Source organism: Frieseomelitta varia, unplaced genomic scaffold, assembly GCF_011392965.1.
Source record: "Frieseomelitta varia isolate USP_RPSP 00005682 unplaced genomic scaffold, Fvar_1.2 scaffold_926, whole genome shotgun sequence".
Taxonomy (NCBI): domain Eukaryota; kingdom Metazoa; phylum Arthropoda; class Insecta; order Hymenoptera; family Apidae; genus Frieseomelitta; species Frieseomelitta varia.
Window position 1 is genome coordinate 202,063 of NW_025110730.1, and position 17,529 is coordinate 219,591.

General features: G+C 28.7%; 3 protein-coding genes across 6 annotated transcripts; 2 read left to right on the forward strand and 1 right to left on the reverse strand.

Annotated features, from left to right (window-relative positions):
- Positions 1-1,960: 1,960 nt before the first annotated feature.
- Positions 1,961-10,563, reverse strand: LOC122537717 (retinaldehyde-binding protein 1). Its single transcript, XM_043671132.1, has 5 exons — positions 10,162-10,563; positions 3,470-3,810; positions 3,134-3,262; positions 2,469-2,703; positions 1,961-2,170 (listed from the first exon to the last, which is right to left on the reverse strand). Exons 1-5 carry the CDS (start codon positions 10,283-10,285, stop codon positions 2,136-2,138), a joined length of 864 nt encoding a protein of 287 aa, XP_043527067.1. The 5' UTR covers positions 10,286-10,563; the 3' UTR covers positions 1,961-2,135.
- A 2,703-nt stretch (positions 10,564-13,266) lies between these two features.
- On the forward strand, positions 13,267-15,637 carry LOC122537726 (transmembrane protein 18). Of its 2 annotated transcripts, none has more exons than XM_043671154.1 (5): positions 13,267-13,554; positions 14,272-14,389; positions 14,456-14,510; positions 14,602-14,695; positions 14,777-15,637. In XM_043671154.1, exons 1-5 carry the CDS (start codon positions 13,498-13,500, stop codon positions 14,912-14,914), a joined length of 462 nt encoding a protein of 153 aa, XP_043527089.1. In that variant the 5' UTR covers positions 13,267-13,497; the 3' UTR covers positions 14,915-15,637. The 2 variants fall into 2 exon arrangements, with proteins under 2 accessions (XP_043527089.1, XP_043527088.1); XM_043671153.1 differs by lacking the exon at positions 13,267-13,554 and adding an exon at positions 13,685-13,974.
- Positions 15,638-15,943: 306 nt separating this feature from the next.
- LOC122537723 (transcription termination factor 3, mitochondrial) lies at positions 15,944-17,452 on the forward strand. 3 transcript variants are annotated; one of them, XM_043671147.1, is made up of 3 exons: positions 15,944-16,301; positions 16,356-17,052; positions 17,140-17,452. In XM_043671147.1, exons 1-3 carry the CDS (start codon positions 16,068-16,070, stop codon positions 17,415-17,417), a joined length of 1,209 nt encoding a protein of 402 aa, XP_043527082.1. In that variant the 5' UTR covers positions 15,944-16,067; the 3' UTR covers positions 17,418-17,452. The 3 variants fall into 3 exon arrangements, with proteins under 3 accessions (XP_043527082.1, XP_043527083.1, XP_043527081.1); XM_043671148.1 differs by having other exon boundaries at positions 15,944-16,297; positions 16,352-17,052; XM_043671146.1 differs by having other exon boundaries at positions 15,944-17,052.
- The last annotated feature ends 77 nt before the right edge of the window (positions 17,453-17,529 follow it).

The following is a 17,529-nucleotide window of genomic DNA, read 5'->3' on the forward strand; positions in this document are numbered from 1 at the left end:
CAACAATTTTACCCCCGAAGAGGAGCGGGCGATCTACGTTCTGGTGTTAAGGAGATTTAAAACAATAAATGGTTGCGCATTTGGACAAAATTTCGGAGGTACAAAAGTGACAAGTTAGATAAGATATTTCAAAATATAATATAATACTCGTTACCACATTTAGCAAGTGGGTAGAATGATTTTCTAGCTACGTTTCATTTTCTATTACGAAATGAAAAGTAGATAGTATGAAACAGCGCAGCAGTTTCTGATCAGATGAGTATTTCATTTTGTATTGTAATAACATTTCATCGTAGTTTCTAATCCTGTTTCGAGTGTCTTAGAAATAATTAATAAGTTTAGTTACTAATTCGGCATTAATAAATTATATTTATATATAATTAATGATTCAGTGTTGATAAATTATATTTATGAGAAAGAATATTTGCAAGATAAAGGTTTTTCTTATTTTCACTTGTTTCTCCTCTCTTTTTTATGTTCTTCCCTAGTTAAGATGAAGTTAGAAATATGAGGACATGATCACACATGGTACAGAAATTTCTATGCCTCGCTACTACATGTAAGGTAAACTTTCCTTTTGGCCCAGTTTCGAATTGCGCTCAGAATCGAGTTAAGCCGAACAGCTCGAGTCAAGTTTGAAACCGTTATGTAAACGTGAAAGAGGCCGCACTTTTCTTTAGAACATCTAATTTTATCAATTTTGTATCAGGTCGTTGCAAATGAAATAGCCGGACTTTCTACAAAACTACCAGTTTGTGCCTTTCTTGAAAGTAATAACAACTATGATACATCATATTTACATTTCGATTACATTGTAGAACGTAATTAGTGAGTTATGATTGAACTGCGAATTTTTATGCATTCATGGTAAATTTGAAAGTGCGAAAATACGTATAATATGAGGAAGAAACCTAAAATATGTAGAGTGTTCATTAAAATAAATTAGTGGGTGACATAAATCTCTATTTAATTATATAAAAATTTTCAAAAGCGTAAAAATCCGCAGTTTAATTGTTTGATTATTCCAATTAAGAGCTTTAGTAATCATTGTTAATTACTCCTTATTATTTGTTATCGATTAAAATAACTTTTTCAAATTAATAGCAAGTGATTTTTTTCCCTTGAAATAATTTTTCACAAACAAATATTGCTCGATACTTAATTATTACTTAACGTTTACTTATTTATACTTAAGTTTAATTTATTTCTAGATTAATTCTAAAAACAGCATTCAGTTCATTAAAATCTCGGAACATAAACGACGAAATAGATAAAAATTTCAATTTTATCAATATCGAAAAGACTGTAAATTTATATCTGTATAGTATTAAGTCTTCTTGTTTACAACTTGATATTTTTAATCGATAATTATCATTGGTGTGATAATACATTTTTTATTTGTTATTTTTAATTCTAATTCAATTCCATTCCACACAAGTCGTGTTATAATTATACTAAAGATATGATTATATTACTTTGTGGCTAACGTTAAAATTCTTAAAACGCTTGATTAAAATTAAAATACCACTTAAACTTTTAGTGTGACACGATTGATTTACGGAGCTCATAAAAATTGATTGATCTTGAAATGAATTGAAACGAACAAAGACAAAAGTAATTATAAAATTAGGTAAAATGCGTGGAAAACATAGGAGAAAGCTCACGAAATGCTCAGAAGCGTGAAAGTTAGACGATTTGTACATCTAATTCTTCTATTCAAAAATTATTACCAGAGACGAAATTGTTTGAATTAGAAAGTTGACTATTTCCGAAAGCATCAATTTCGAAAGCTTTTTCTTCGCCACCTTTCCTCATCATATTTTATTTTTCTAACTTCAGAAAAACTTCATTGAGAAATTCTTGCTAATTTCTTTTTAACGAATATTAAATACCGAGTTTTATCAGAAACAATCCAAAAATATTTTAGAAACGCACGACTCCAATTTATTTGTTATTTTTTCTTCTTTTTGAGGATTCATAACATACAGAAATAATAATATTTCGTAGAAAAGTATATACACAATTAATAACTATTACAAAAATATAACGATTCTTAATATGGTTAAAGTATTTTGTACCGAAATATGATCACAGAGGGATGATCATTATTCGAGTGCATGCTTGCCTCTTTTAATTTAATTATTTTTACGAAGTCCGTACGAATTCCACTCTGAAACAATAAAAACAGGTTGTATCAATTTCTTCCCTCATTATATCGAAAATTGTTATTCAATTAATCCTTTTTGGTTGTCGCTTTGGTATTCTTAGTTGCAAAATTAAAAAAAAAAAAAATAAATAAATTCGATTTTAATCGACAACGTACATTTAAAACAAAAAATATAGAAAGTGTATCTCGTTCTTTTTCTGCAGCTCTGCATTTTGACTAGTATGTTTGAATTAGATAATGAAATAGACTACTCAATTTGACATAAAACCACAAAGGATTAATACTTTCAATTAAATTTTACCTTTAACCTTGTCTTCATGCTTGATCAATGTTGGATACCAATCGGCGCTGGAGTAATCGATTTCCGGCAGATCGCCGCCATAGTTCTTCGGCAAGTGACTAGCTGGAATGTAAGCGTGAAGGGAAGGCCTTTTGTCACCGTGGAAGAACATGCGGTTTTTTAGTTTTTCCTTGACGAAGGGCTTCAACATTTGCCACACCATGTTGAACAGGAACGGTTGATTCACGTAGTGTACCTAAAACAAGTAACTATTAATTTAATTGTCAATTTTAAACAACTACATAACTAGACGATAAAAATATACAGAAATGTTCTAAATAAAGTTTATTGTTATTACAATTAATGTTATTATTAATTATTATAATCGTTATTTACTATTATTATAATTAATTATAATAAAAAATCTAGCATTCAAATCAAACGAGAAAACCATTTAGATGATATGAAATCAATCGACAGTGGATTAGATTCAAAAGTTCAGCATTTTTATATTAAAATTCTGCATTTTAGAAAATTTTCTCATAGAAAAAAAAAAAAAAATTGCTTGCGCGGCTCATCACGTCTCCTTTCTGTGGTCTTTCAGTAAATTTGTACAACAAACCACAATTTTTAGTTTTTCTAAAATACTTGAACGAAATTAATTTCTTTAAAATCTTCAAACGCACCTCTTTCAAACGCAATGGCATAGCTTCTTGAATGAAGCTCAAGAGTTTCAAGGAGAAAGACGGCGTCAGTGCCCTCACTTGTTTCATGGACAGGCCGTCGAAATCCATTATGACAACAGCTCCGTATATCTGCGAAGAGGAATCATTTTCTTACGTGAGCCACAAAGGAACATTTGAAAAGCAAGTCACGGGCGACCGAAGGAAGAACTGAGCTTCCCGGCTTCAACTGCAGCCTGCGACATTTTACATAACTACGTAATTACAAGTTACAAAACGTTACAAAACCGACGGCGTTATAAAACCAGGCTGCTCGCCGGAAACTTTTATTGCACTCACTTGAGTCAGTGGCTCGCGCATAGCTAACTGATGGATCAAATAAAACAATCGTAATATCTGATCAGTGGTGACAGCTGCCGGGTTCCAACTTTTCCCACAGCTGACCACAAGTATCCTTCGACCCTTGTGATCTCTTCCTTTGAGGACGTTCACCACATTGTGATCGACAAGGGCGGTCTCCTCATCGTTTGGCATTAGATTACCCAATATATTTGAGTGCTTCTCTTTGTACATCGCGCTCCGTTTCATCAGCTCGTAGGCACTCTTCGCGTAAAACTTGCACGGCCGCAAGAAAATTAGAAGGAAATCTTCGTCCGCTGGAAAATAGAGAGTATTGTCCTCTGGAAATGACAAAAATGAAAGGTTAATGATGATTGAGAGGCTATGGGTGGATTTAAATACATATTTGCATTTTTATAAGGTTAATAGACTGTAGGTGGACTTAAATACATATTTTCATATTTTGTGTGTTTCACGTAAAAAACAGACGACTTAATATATTATTATATTGTTATATATGTATATATAATATACTATTATTATATTATTATACATGTATATATAATATACTATATTATATTGGAATATATTATATTATATATTATTATACATGTAAATGATGTGATATCATTTATAAATGATATGAACAATTTGTAAATCATAAATTGTAATTCATGATTGCTTCCTGCAACTGTTATATGATCAGTTTGTAATAAGTCTGTTCAATATAATTTGAATTCAATATCAGTAATATCAAAAATAATATGAGCACATTAATGTAACGATGATTATAGAGCAACACAAATGTATCGAAACGTTAATTTGATTTCATCGTTTATTAATACTATACTAGTGTACTAATTGTTAAAAGTACTAATTACTAGGAATTACTACTGATTGTTAAAAATATTTCTGAATTTTCATATAATATCTAAAGCGAGAAATGCTAAACTCATATAACTAATACAAATATTATTGTTTAAAGTGATATTATTTATTACCAGACATGTAATAATAAAAAATCACAGTTATTTCAATATTCAAATACCTATATGTCTATAAAAAAAACATGGAATAGCATAATAATTCAAGTAGAAGAGCTCAAATGCCACTCGTAAATCAATTTTTTAGTAACTTGTATCGTACGTGATGATAACTGTAAAAACTTGACGATATTTAAATAATATAAAATGGAATAATTTTCTCAAAAAGTTATTAATATACTTAAAATATAATCCCAATGAATTCATTCTTAAGAAAGTATACTTGTGGAAGAAAAATCAAAGAGAGGTTTAATCACATCTTAAGAAAAGATTTTAGTTCGATTCGTTATAAGTAAAATTAAGAAAATTTTGTAGATACACGAAAGAACCAGAGGATATTGTAAGCATTGGCATATATTAAATATACTAATTTTGCAAAGTAGAAAGAACATTTTCATGAACAAGCAATTTTTCCGAAGATATGTTGCCAATTTGCTGTGAAAAATCTGTGATATACAATTATTATATATCGTAATGCAAATTATGAAAAATTAGTATTGCAAATCATAAAACGATCAGTATTATAATACGTGTGTACGTTTTGCATAATGTTAGCCTGGTCTGGTTCTTGTATATTATTTGCATATTTGTTACACACATGAATGTATGACGATTAAATGTATTAAATGCATTGCTATTAGAACTTCTGAGTATTACAGTCTGACATTCATCATTGCGACTAGATCGGAATTTCTGAGAATACATTGAAATTCGTTTGCATCAGAAGTTACAAAATAATATGTAATATTTTAAAAATACTTGATATTTCAAATTACTTGATATTATGTTAGAAAAACAAAATAAAAGCTAGAAATAAAAAATTGCACAAATAATTATTGATGAATGACCAACGTTTGCCAGAAATTATTTCTTTTTGCCAATTTAATAATTTTTATGTAAATTTCCAAATAACCTCTCACTTTTTGTAAAAATTTGTTTGAGTTCCATCATTCTTGAAATATTACATACATATGTGTGATATGAAATACGATTAATAAGAGCTCGCAACCTCGATTGATCTCTGTTTATTTTCTTTCTTTTTCATGAAGATTATTATAGCATAAAATTAATACTCTAAAAAAATTATTAATTAATACTCTATTTATAGTCTCTGATTGAATACATTTTCGTATAAAATATTCATGCGTAATTATCTGTATCACGAATAATTGTCACATCAAATATAAATAGCTCAATTATCACTGAAAAAGTGGATCCAATTATGTCATGGAAACATGATAAAGTTCTTATATAAAATTAGTTCATTTCCATTCGACAATAAATCAAAAGATACAGATTTTTTTTTCATAATCATTATAGTGATTATCTACAATTTCATAATCATTATAGTCATTATCTACAATTTAGTACAATTGACATATATTAATACAGACATTTCGAATACAAAATAATTTTATATGTACGCTGGTAGTGAATATATAAATGTATGAGTGAACAGAATTTTATAATCTACTTTCGATCGAACTACACAAATATTGTACTCCTACTTTCGATATAATTCTGGTCGTGTGAAGTGTCCTATGCAAATAGAGGTCTTCCAAGTAACTCTAGAAACGCATTAATTAACTACATTTTCTTTATTCTAGTCTTCGTTCCCAAGAATGAAGAGTTTGCAGCAATCAAAAGACAACTCCGATATTTAAGTTGGTAAATATATAAATTGATATTTATTGAAAGAGAACTGAAAGTACAAATTTGTTGTTGTAATCTGAAAATCTATTGGATCTGACATAATCAGGCGACGAACGTGTGCTAATAAAATTTACAGAAATGAAGTCTAAACACAAATTTGTTTCACCCGTTAAATGCTGCAACGAGTATTGTAGTTTGAATATTTTAATACTGGATTACTGAAACATCAATTACTGACAACATAGAGATATTGATTTTTACGGTATTAAATTTTATTAATGACAAAAATTTCTAACTGCCGACTAAATTTCCGCAACTAAAAAGAAAATGTCAACATCTATTTTTACAGATAAAAATTTTCGCTCCATTTATTTATTCAAACTCGTTCCAGCACGCACAAAAGCAATTCAAGGTAAAACGCTACACGGTAATTAACTATTCTGCTTTTAATTCCATGCTGCAATCAAAATTCATCATTGCCAGTGTGGGCAACTACATTTCGCAGGAGAAACAATTTTCATTTCAACAGTCATGGAAGATCGAACTGTCCTCGCGTGCTAACAACGAGACATCTTCCGTAGGAAATTGCCCCGATGTTCCTTGTTAAGGAAATTACGACAATCTCTATCTCATTTCTGATTTCAGAAACGGAACTGTCGGACAACTGAATTTTGAATCGCAGAAACGAAGAAAAATCGAGGAAGGCGTGCAACAAAATAATAAAAAAATAACTATGTAGAAAATCTCACCGATCACAAATCGAATTGTAAATGAATACTGTAAATAAAATTTGTATGTTTGTTTGTTTTTTTTGTATGTTTTTTTTTCTGCCAACATTGCCAACATTCAATATGTACTCTAATTGTAAAAATTTTTATTTCCACTTGAGCTCTAATTATGATTATGATAAACTTTATCTTTAATGGCCAAAGAGGTTAAACTGAGATAACAGTGGCAAATTTTCTCAATGTACAAGTTTCGTTGGCTAATAATCTTTCTTCCATTGCGATTTCCCTACGAAAAGTTTGATCTATTAAGATTTAAACTGCTCGATCAATCTTATGAAATTTATATTTTCTACAATGGCAAAAATTTAAAAATTTAAAATCTCATAAAAATATTTCCTTATCCTCGCTTAAATGACATAGAAGGAAAGTATTGCTTTCAAGGTGATGATTATACTGACCTCACAACGTGATTAGATTATTTTTTTCATTATTTACAAATTTGTTTTAATCAATACACTTTTTTATATAATCTTTTGATATACAACAACTGTCAAAAGTTTCGAGTTAAAGTATAACTTTATTTCAGTGTAGCTTTTTAGACTGCATTAATAATAACTAGCATTAATAAAATTCTTTTTACAAAAGTCTTTCTGACATGCATGTTATATTTGTACGATAGATTTTAAATCTCAAAAACTCTTTGTGTCAACAAATGCCATAAAATTACATTTTCACCATTTCTTTATCAACTTTAAACTTATTTTCTTTTCAAACCTTGGTATTCTTTAGAAATTACAAAAACTCAAGTTCCAATTACATAATAGCTGATTATTAAAACATTACGGAAAAATATAAGTTATGTTAAATTCTAAGTCTTGTACGTCAGAAAATGCAGTTAATAAATTTATTCACAAATGCAAGAAACGATTTGGAAGTCATATTATCATTTTTTAACTATTTCATATTATTTATTGTAATTTCGACGATTCGTTTGGCCTGTATTAACCAACTAAGAGAAGAAAATATTTCAGCATACGCAGTTGAAACGCTACAGAATAGAAACAAAAAAAAAAAAAATTACAAAAATAAAAATATTTTAAATTAAACAAAGAAGAAGATTGTTAAAATGATAAAATAATAAAATTCCAAGTTTCTTCAATTTCGAAGCCAAGAAGGGCAAATTAGAAGGAACTATCTAGCAGAAGAAAGTTTATAAAACGAAAAATGTTAGATTTCTTCATTCTCATTACTCATATTCATAAGATTATTTTTAGTGCTATCAACACGATTCTACGCCAGTGCAACAAAAATCTTATCTTGAATGTGGCCTCTACTTTCTTCCAAAGTCTAGGGTCAGAACATTATCAATAAGGATTTAAGATCGATCGACTTATCTATAACCTCTGATCATCTTTATCCGACTAGCTACAAGTTGTTTGCGGTCGCTGTTTGTCAATGTTAAGAAATAGTGAAATGCTGCATTTAAACGAGAAATGAAAAGCTACTGTGCACCCGTGGAGATAAACTCTTATCGAAAAAACGAGCGTCACTCTAAGTGAACATTCTGATACATTTGAAACTGACTGGAGTCGTCTCAATTTTCTAAATATAACCATTCAGTTCTTTTTAACTTTATACACATTCAAAGATTTATCGATTTCGTTTTCCTTTCTTTTTTTATGTCTATTGGAATTAAATACAATTGACAGTTCAATTTGAAAATCATTCACAATTCTTTTATGTGTATTATAATTAATATGTGTGAGCTATTAAAAATTGTTTGCAATTTAATCTGAAATAAATATAAAATTCGTTGACATATTCCTCAATTACTTTCTCTACACCGACCTTTTCTATCAAACTAAAGATTTTTATCAGAGGCTTTTATCAATTCATCCAAAACATTTATTGATTACGTTTAAATTGGAAGTATTTCAAATGTCGCGTTTTTATTATACATACTATAGTAATAAAAGACATTAATCATCGTGCAAGGTGCGTCCACAAGTATACAAAAGAAGAAATGTCATTATGCAAATTATATGACTCAGAATATTATCAGAAAAATTTTAAACAAAGAGTGAATTTAAAAATGAAGAAACTATCATTTATGAAATGCTTTAGTATTTCTTACGAGCTTTGTTGTACACATAATCCCGCTCGGTTAGCGATATTCTCAAAAATAAGATAATTTTTCAACAGTGAAACAACAAACAGTGCAGGGAATGTTTTCGACTGATTTCGTTTATTGAAGAACCTGGAATGTTAATCAATTGGGCAAATACTGTCGGATGTTACTGTTCACAGGTGCGACAGGTGATGTCGTCAGAATATAATTGTTCACTTGTTTACTGATGATCGCAATTAGATAAAAATCATTTTCATCGATATATCATATCGATTATTAAAAGCTTTATGACTGTTAATAACTGTAAAGTACATACTCTCCCATTGTTGAATACTGTATGTCCAATATTTTATTCTTGAGAAATGAAAATTTTGATATGAAAATAAAACTTTTGAAGCACAGGCTTATCTTGGAATTTCTCTAGATTGTTTCTACATTTTATAAATTTATTTCAAACTTATGAAAAATTTGTAAATTCTCGAAAAAGAATGTAACAACAGAATCACCCAAAAAGAAAACTTGAAGTATCAAAATTCAAGATCTCAAAAATTAAAAATAGAATTGTAATTGCACTTTCACATATTAAAGAACAATAGAATTATAAGAATAAAGAAAACCTAAAAATACATATAATTACTCACGTTAATATTTGGACAGTAGATATTGAAATAATGAAATAATGAAAAAGTTTAGATGACAAGAATTCAAGAAATCGTAACATTTTCATTATATTCGTTTTCACATAATATTCAAAATTCAATAGAACATATATAACGAAAAGAATTGTACATCAAGCAAATGGAAAGCTTCAATTTTTGAATTCATTGTACATTCAGTTACGAAAAACTTTCAATATTTTACAATTTATTAGCATTCTCAAGAACGGAACTGTCTTCACTTTCGAACTCGTGTTCGTGATAATAAAAGCAATCTCAAAATAAAATGAATGATTGTATTTTAAAAGTAGAGGCTTCGAGCTTTAAAATGTGCTCAAATTTATTATTGTACGATTTTCTTTTACGAAATTGTAACATGTTATTATTATTTAAACATTCGAATGTTAATGAAAGCAGCTGGATATCACATAAACTAAAAAAGAAAACCAAGAAAAAGATTGAAAGAACTTTAGTAAAAACTCACCCTCGAGATACTTTCTCAATTCAATGAGTCCTTTGTCCACATTTTCCTCAGTCTCTCGGAGCTCCGTCTCAGCGACAGCCATCGCTTCCGGTCCCGGCAACGTCGTATCCAACTCAAACGACATCCTTCTGCTTAATATTCCGAACGACCGATTCAACACGTTACGACCGACAAAACGATCCTCGCAGCAGGACGACCACAATATATCTGTGACCTGATATATCTTGCACTAGGAGAAGGAGGTCTTCTCTTGTCCACCATCTCAATCCAATCTTTGACCGCTCAAAGTCCAATCGGCACGTAGCGACGGTCCGATTTCATGACTGTTCCGCCGGCCGATTTCGTGTCGCTTACTGTGCACTGAAAGTCGAGGCAGCGCGTTGCTTGATAAAATTGTCACCCGGAAACTGATCGTGTACACAGCGAGTCATCGATTGATAAGTAGCGATCGAAGGAAGGAATGTCATCGATTGTTTACCATTTTTATGACGGTCGATAACGATTTATATCGATCTATGACAATATGAAAGATGAACCTGAGATTGGGATCGATCTTACAATTTTATATATAAAATAATGATAAGATGGATTTGTTTGAAATTTTGAATTAAGAAATAAAATTTTTTTATATTCATCCCGATTTTTTTTTTTTTTTGCATGCTTGAAACTGAACATTATTGAATATGTAAGGAACATTAATATTGAGGTCTCGAAGAAACTAAGAAGATGATAGAAAATTTGTTTATAATAATCTTTAACTAAACTCAAGCGCATTAGAATTAATAGAATTGTGATTATGAAGAGAATGATCTAAGTTTCATTAATATAGATTGATTAATTACAATGTGTTTCTGCTTCTTTATGTAAGAAGTGAGTATTACATTGCTATATACATTGACCTTTTGAACCAATCTCTGACATCATATTGTAACTTTTTCTTCTATGATCTTTGTTATCAATAAAACTTTCTATTCATAGAGGAAATCGCAAACAACTTCTACATTTTATTTATTATAATATCACGATACGTCAGAAATTTGATTTGAGATTGAATCATCATATGGTTATCACATATTGTTCTTGATTAACGAATGAACTTTGCTAAAAAAATGATTATTAATCCGAAGAATAATAACAATAAAAGACATAGTCCGTAATCATGCAATATGAATGTAAAATATGATTTTGAGAATTTACATATTATTAACAATCTTTGTTCCCTGAAAAAGAAGAACAAACAAGTCATTTATATTTTAATAGAAAAATTGTAGTATAATAAAATATTACAATTAACTCAAAATAGACTGATACTTGTGTCCTTCAATAAGTTATCTTCTTGATAAAGCGTCAATATTTCTTGTTTCTATCATTTTAAAAAACGATTCTTCTAAAATTATGAACAGTAATACATTTATAATATTTGTATAATTTATTTCCTAACTAAGTGAATACAACAACAATAACCAGTTGACAATAATTTCGCCTTCAGGATTAATTGCGCCCTCAGGAAAATTATTATATAGCGATATATCATTTATTCAGACATTGTTTCCTCAATTGTTGCTATCATGAATTATCAATCTTCATCAGTGAAATATGTATACGATTAAAGTTCAACATAATAATTGCTTTGATTAGAATGAATTAACTGTGTTCTCATTTTCACATGTTGCAATAATTAAAATTTTTTTTGGCAGAAGAGAAAACAAATTCACAAATAAATATAAAATAAAGACAAAGATAAATATTGCAATCAAGCTCACATGTATTCTGAAACTTATTGTTATATTGTTGTTAAGATGACGAGTTACTTTTTACTTCCTAATCATAATTAGGTTACATAACATTGCTCATTTGAGTATATTGCTTACGACTTCAATCAATGCTTCATTAAAAAACATAAAAAAACGAGTTTGATGTATTCATATATCAATGAATAGATTGAGGATTTTATGTATTTATGAAAGATTTGAAAATGCAAGAAAGAATACAATCCAAGTAATATTTTCATAGTAATTAATATAAAATATTTAGAATATAATATTCCTTATAATATTTAGTAAATAAAATAATTTTCTATCGAGACTCTATTTTTTTTTTAATTATTTCAATAAAAATATAAAATTGCATGAACATCCGCAGTCTATTTATGAAAAATATAAAAGTTCAGAAATAGAATATATGTAAAAAATATATTACATAGAATATATACATAGAATATATGTAAAAAATCGTATATCAAATATATATAAAAATGCAATAAGTCTACATAAACATAGCGTTAATAACGCTACATTAAAAAGCATAAATAAATATCTAATAATTTTAAACAAATTACAAATGAGAAAAATTGAAAGCCTAAATCACATATTTAGGCATATATTTTGATCTCCATTATTAAATGTAATTGCTCTAAAATATTTTATTAATTATTACTTATATATTATATACATATTTTCATGAACGTTTCGTCACAATGTTGCAACATATAAATCATTTTAAACATTTGATTAAATTACATTGAAGATTATATTCTATTTGCTGCATTCATATTTATGTATCTGCATTGCGCAGTACGTGACCAAACATATTGTTACTATGTAAGGAAATCGTGTTCCTTGTACAGTGTTTCGTAATGCAATCAAATCGATTATCTGCACTAAAGTGGAATGAAATCCTATATTTTTACTCTATTACACAGAATTCCACGTTATAAACTAGAATTAATTCTGTATTTCGCCTACTTATATGTTTTTATCTCGAAATATAAGAAAGAATTAGAGTTAGAATTGCAATTGAAAGTGATAAAGTATATATAAAATTAAATTTTCTATCAGTTATTGAATCAATTTATATTAATTTATAAACTATGAAAAAAAACTGTGTGTGTTATATGAATACGCAAATCATAAATACGTAAAAATCTTTGAACCGATTTTAAATCAACCAATTTAATTTATTTCTCATAATCGCGCGTAATTTTAATTAAATATCGATAAAAGGTGATATCGATGCGATATCGACGGCCGCAAACGCTGCATTTAAATCCACATCATATACACAGATGGCGCAACATACATATACCGTGAACTGCTATCTATTTTGAACGTGTGATGATGTTAAATTTTATGAAGTCGTGTAAGTGCATCAAAACGAGTGAGACGCAAGCTATAGAGGAGAAGGACAGAATCATTCCTGTGCGATATTTGTTTTTTCCTGTATCGCCGTATTCGCGGCATTTATCTGCATTCGACGTTGTTCATTTATTTCGTTGGCACCCAAATCCATCGAAAAAAGGTTATAGGGCGCTGCGGCCCGAATTTTACCAACGACACGATGTCGGAGGACCAAGTCAAATCTCCGATCGACGGTATTCTACCGTTTTTACAAAGTGTGAGTAGCTCAATTTATTTTCATTTCAACATAAGCTTCGTTTTACTCAACTGCTGCTGACACGTCTCATTGTAATTTTAAAACTGCCCTATGTTTTCAACCACTTTCATTTTCAATACGGCCGGCGGAAAAGTGTCAATGCGAGAACACTGGCGCACATGTTATCCAATTCGATTAGTAGTTTGATTGTTATATACGCATTCGTCGTAAGATTTTTATTAGCCGTAATAATGTACGTTTAACTTGGATTTTCTCGCTGTAACAAGCATCTATGTCGAATAAATATTTTCGCCGAAAATTTATTTTTGATACATGAATCATACTTTACGTGTTCGATGCCCGATTTCCAGTTCTTTTATTTATTTTTTGTTTTGTTCTGGAGTAAATTATAGCAGCAGTTTTATTAGTCAATTAATACGTGTAAGTGTTCGTTCGTCATACATGATTTAGCAGTATGTCGAACATATTAACACAGACTGATAGAAACTATTTAAAAATATATATACATATCATGCGATGACTTGTGAATACATGAATACATACATATTACATGTTCAACATGTAATGCAATATAATTGTTCAATATGTATTAAGTTTTCCTTTTTTGTATTTTATTTGCTTGCAAATATTTTTGTTTTATTATATCATAATACTTTTCTGAAAAGAATATATAAAGAAGCTAGTCATACATTTGAATTAAATTGAATTTTATTGCAGATTGAATGGCGAGATCCATGGCTTGCATTATTGTTAACTTTCCATATTGCTATTACAATGACTGCATTAATGACACGAAACCATGCCAATTTTCAAATTATGTTATTCCTTGCTTTATGTAAGTATATTTCATATTAAAAATGATTTATTTGCTATTTATTGCAATAATGTGTTTATGTTGCAGTACTCTTGGTATATTTCTCTGAAAGTATAAACGAAGTTGCTGCATCTAATTGGATGTAAGTGTCTTAATTAAAGGTTATCATATTATTTATACAATTTTTATTATTTATAATAATTATTCATAATATGTTTATGTAATTTTAATAGGTTGTTTTCAAGACAACAATATTTTGATTCTAATGGACTCTTCATATCTATAGTATTTTCTGTGCCTATTTTGTTGAATTGTATGATCATGATTGTAAGTAGTTAAAAATGTCAATCAATTTAAAAATAAATAATGTATGTATCTAGTATACCATTACTTCGATTTTCAATTTAGGCTAGCTGGCTTTATCAATCCAGTCAGTTAATGACTAGTTTAAAGAGAGCACAATTAAGGCAACAAGCGAGAAATCGGGAAATGGAAGATGACTCTGTGAATGCAAATGGGACTGTTGTAAGAGAAAAACAGGAATAACCATTCTAGTCCAATAACAAGAATGAGAAAATATGAAATATAAAAATGTACATTACTATGAAACAAGTATTGGCTTGTTTTTGACACAAGTAGAGTGATATATAATGGCATTGTAAAATTTGACGAATATTCAACATAGCATTTTTTAAAGACGCTATTGCCGATATAATTAATAATGTTACCGTAATTCATATCAAAGTTGAATAGTTCCATTGTCAGTTGACTGTACTTCCAATCTTATGTCATATATACGAGACGAATTCAGAATTTTGCAAATAATTTATTTATTCAAAATTAATGATATACTAAAATGCGATACGGCACGCAATTTGAAAATTACGAGATATTACATGATTCTCGAGAGAATATTGTTATCTTATATTAAGGTACATTCCGACAACGCTCTACTTTTATTTTAACGTTGAAATACGGATCAGTGTTTTTATTACCAATGTACTTACTATTGTAACACATATTGCTTGTTACAAAAGCTGATGAACGGCATAATTAAGTAATAATTAGGCTCTAGATATGTATGTATGTATGTATGTGTGAATATATAATTTTTTCCGAAAACTAAATCTTAAAAGATATTACGAATGTATTATGTCCATATTTACAAATTTTTTTTATTGTATATGTGTGTATATGTGTGTAACTATCTTGCCGTTGTAATATTTAAGGCGTGCCTAAATTTAAGTAATAAAATATTTCTTCTTAAAACTGTATTTCTTTTTCTATATTAATTTTCTATCAGTATTCTTTAGTCTTAAACTTATTTATTTCTAGATATACCTAAAATAGGTATAAAATATATAACTATAAACATGAAAACTACAATTAACTAAACATTTTTTTTATTGTAACAATAATCAACAATCAGACAATTTTTAATTAATGATTAACCACTGACTACATATAGTATTTTGTTTATACTATGATATTGTCTAGTCTATAATTGCGTGTATAGTATGCAATCTACCTTCTAAGTTGTATCTTGTCTGTGGTTGTCACTAATTTTCGGTAAATATACAACTACACTTAACCTAAACCATAAAAAAAAAGTTTATCTTGTTACACTTCAGTAACAAAAAATTATATTTCATGTAATTTTATAATTTTGTGCATTTACATTATATTATTATTAAATATAATGACTTCTCGACTGTATACGCTTTTACGCTTAAAATCTTGCAATACCAAAGAAATAAAAAATTGCATAGTTCAAAATGTTAATTGCATAATTGAAAATTCTAAGCTTTCTTACTGTTCTTCAGCTAATATACTTAAAGATAAAGCAACGAATATTAATGATAAATCAAAGAATGTTATGCTTAATAATATAGGTTATGAAAAGTCAACTGGTAATGTACTTGCAAGAGATAATAAAAACAATATATATAATGACACAGTAACACAAGTAACTAAATCAGATGGTAATGAACTGAAACGGCCATGTAATATTGAATTTTTGGAAAAAAATATTTATAAAATTGATAATGCTCTGGAAGAGGTAGATGAAAAACTACCAGGACCGTTTGATCAATGCAACGAAGACTTGTCTCATATTGGACCTTATATAACAGGAACTTATAATTTTGCGAAATTCGCAAATGATTCACATACAATTCAACAATTAGTTAAATTAGGAGTTGAATTGTACAAAATAGAATCAGATAGAGAAGTATTAGAAATGTTTTTAAAACTAGATTTTGAAAGAGATATGAAACCATACATACAATTTTTATACAACTGTGGTGTAAGTTCAGAAAATCTTGGATTTTTTATCACTAGATTTCCCAAGATTTTTAAAGAAGATATAGATGATCTTCATACAAGAATAAGATATTTAAGAGCTCATGATTTTAACATAACAATGATACAAACAATAGTAAATAAACATCCACCTTGGTTAGCTTTCAAAACACAAGAGATAGATCACAGACTTGGTTATTTTCAAAATAATTTTGAACTGAATGGTTCTCAAGTAAGAAATTTGGCGGTAAAATGTCCAAAACTTATAACATATGATATGAAACGTATAAGGCACAGTAGTTTTGCTATAAAAGAAGAAATGGGTTTCACTAAATTAGAAATATATCGTATCTTGCATAAAGCACCAAGAGTGTTAATTCGAGGTAATTAAGATACATATGAACGATAACAATGTAACAATAAGAAAATATTTTACCTTTAATTGTGATAATGTTTTATTTTCGTTACAGCTAGAACCGAAGTGGTGAAAACCTTCGATTATCTACACAATCAAATGAATTTGTCACATGATATTATTAGCCAAGAACCAATAGTTTTATTATGTAGAAAAAAAAGACTTGAAGTCAGACATAGGTTTTTAGTCGAATTAAAAAAAGATCAACATGACCCTACAAAACCATTATATGTGTCACCATTATGTTTGGTAAGAGGTAGTGATGATGAGTTCTGTGAAAAAATTGCAAAAACATCTATTTATACTTACAATGACTTTCTAAGAACTTTTTAATGTATAAAATAAATATAATTGTATCATAACATTTATATTTTCAGCCCTCCTTTTGTAGCAGTATAACCTTTATTGCATACATCTCATTTAAATATTAGGTACTTATATATTT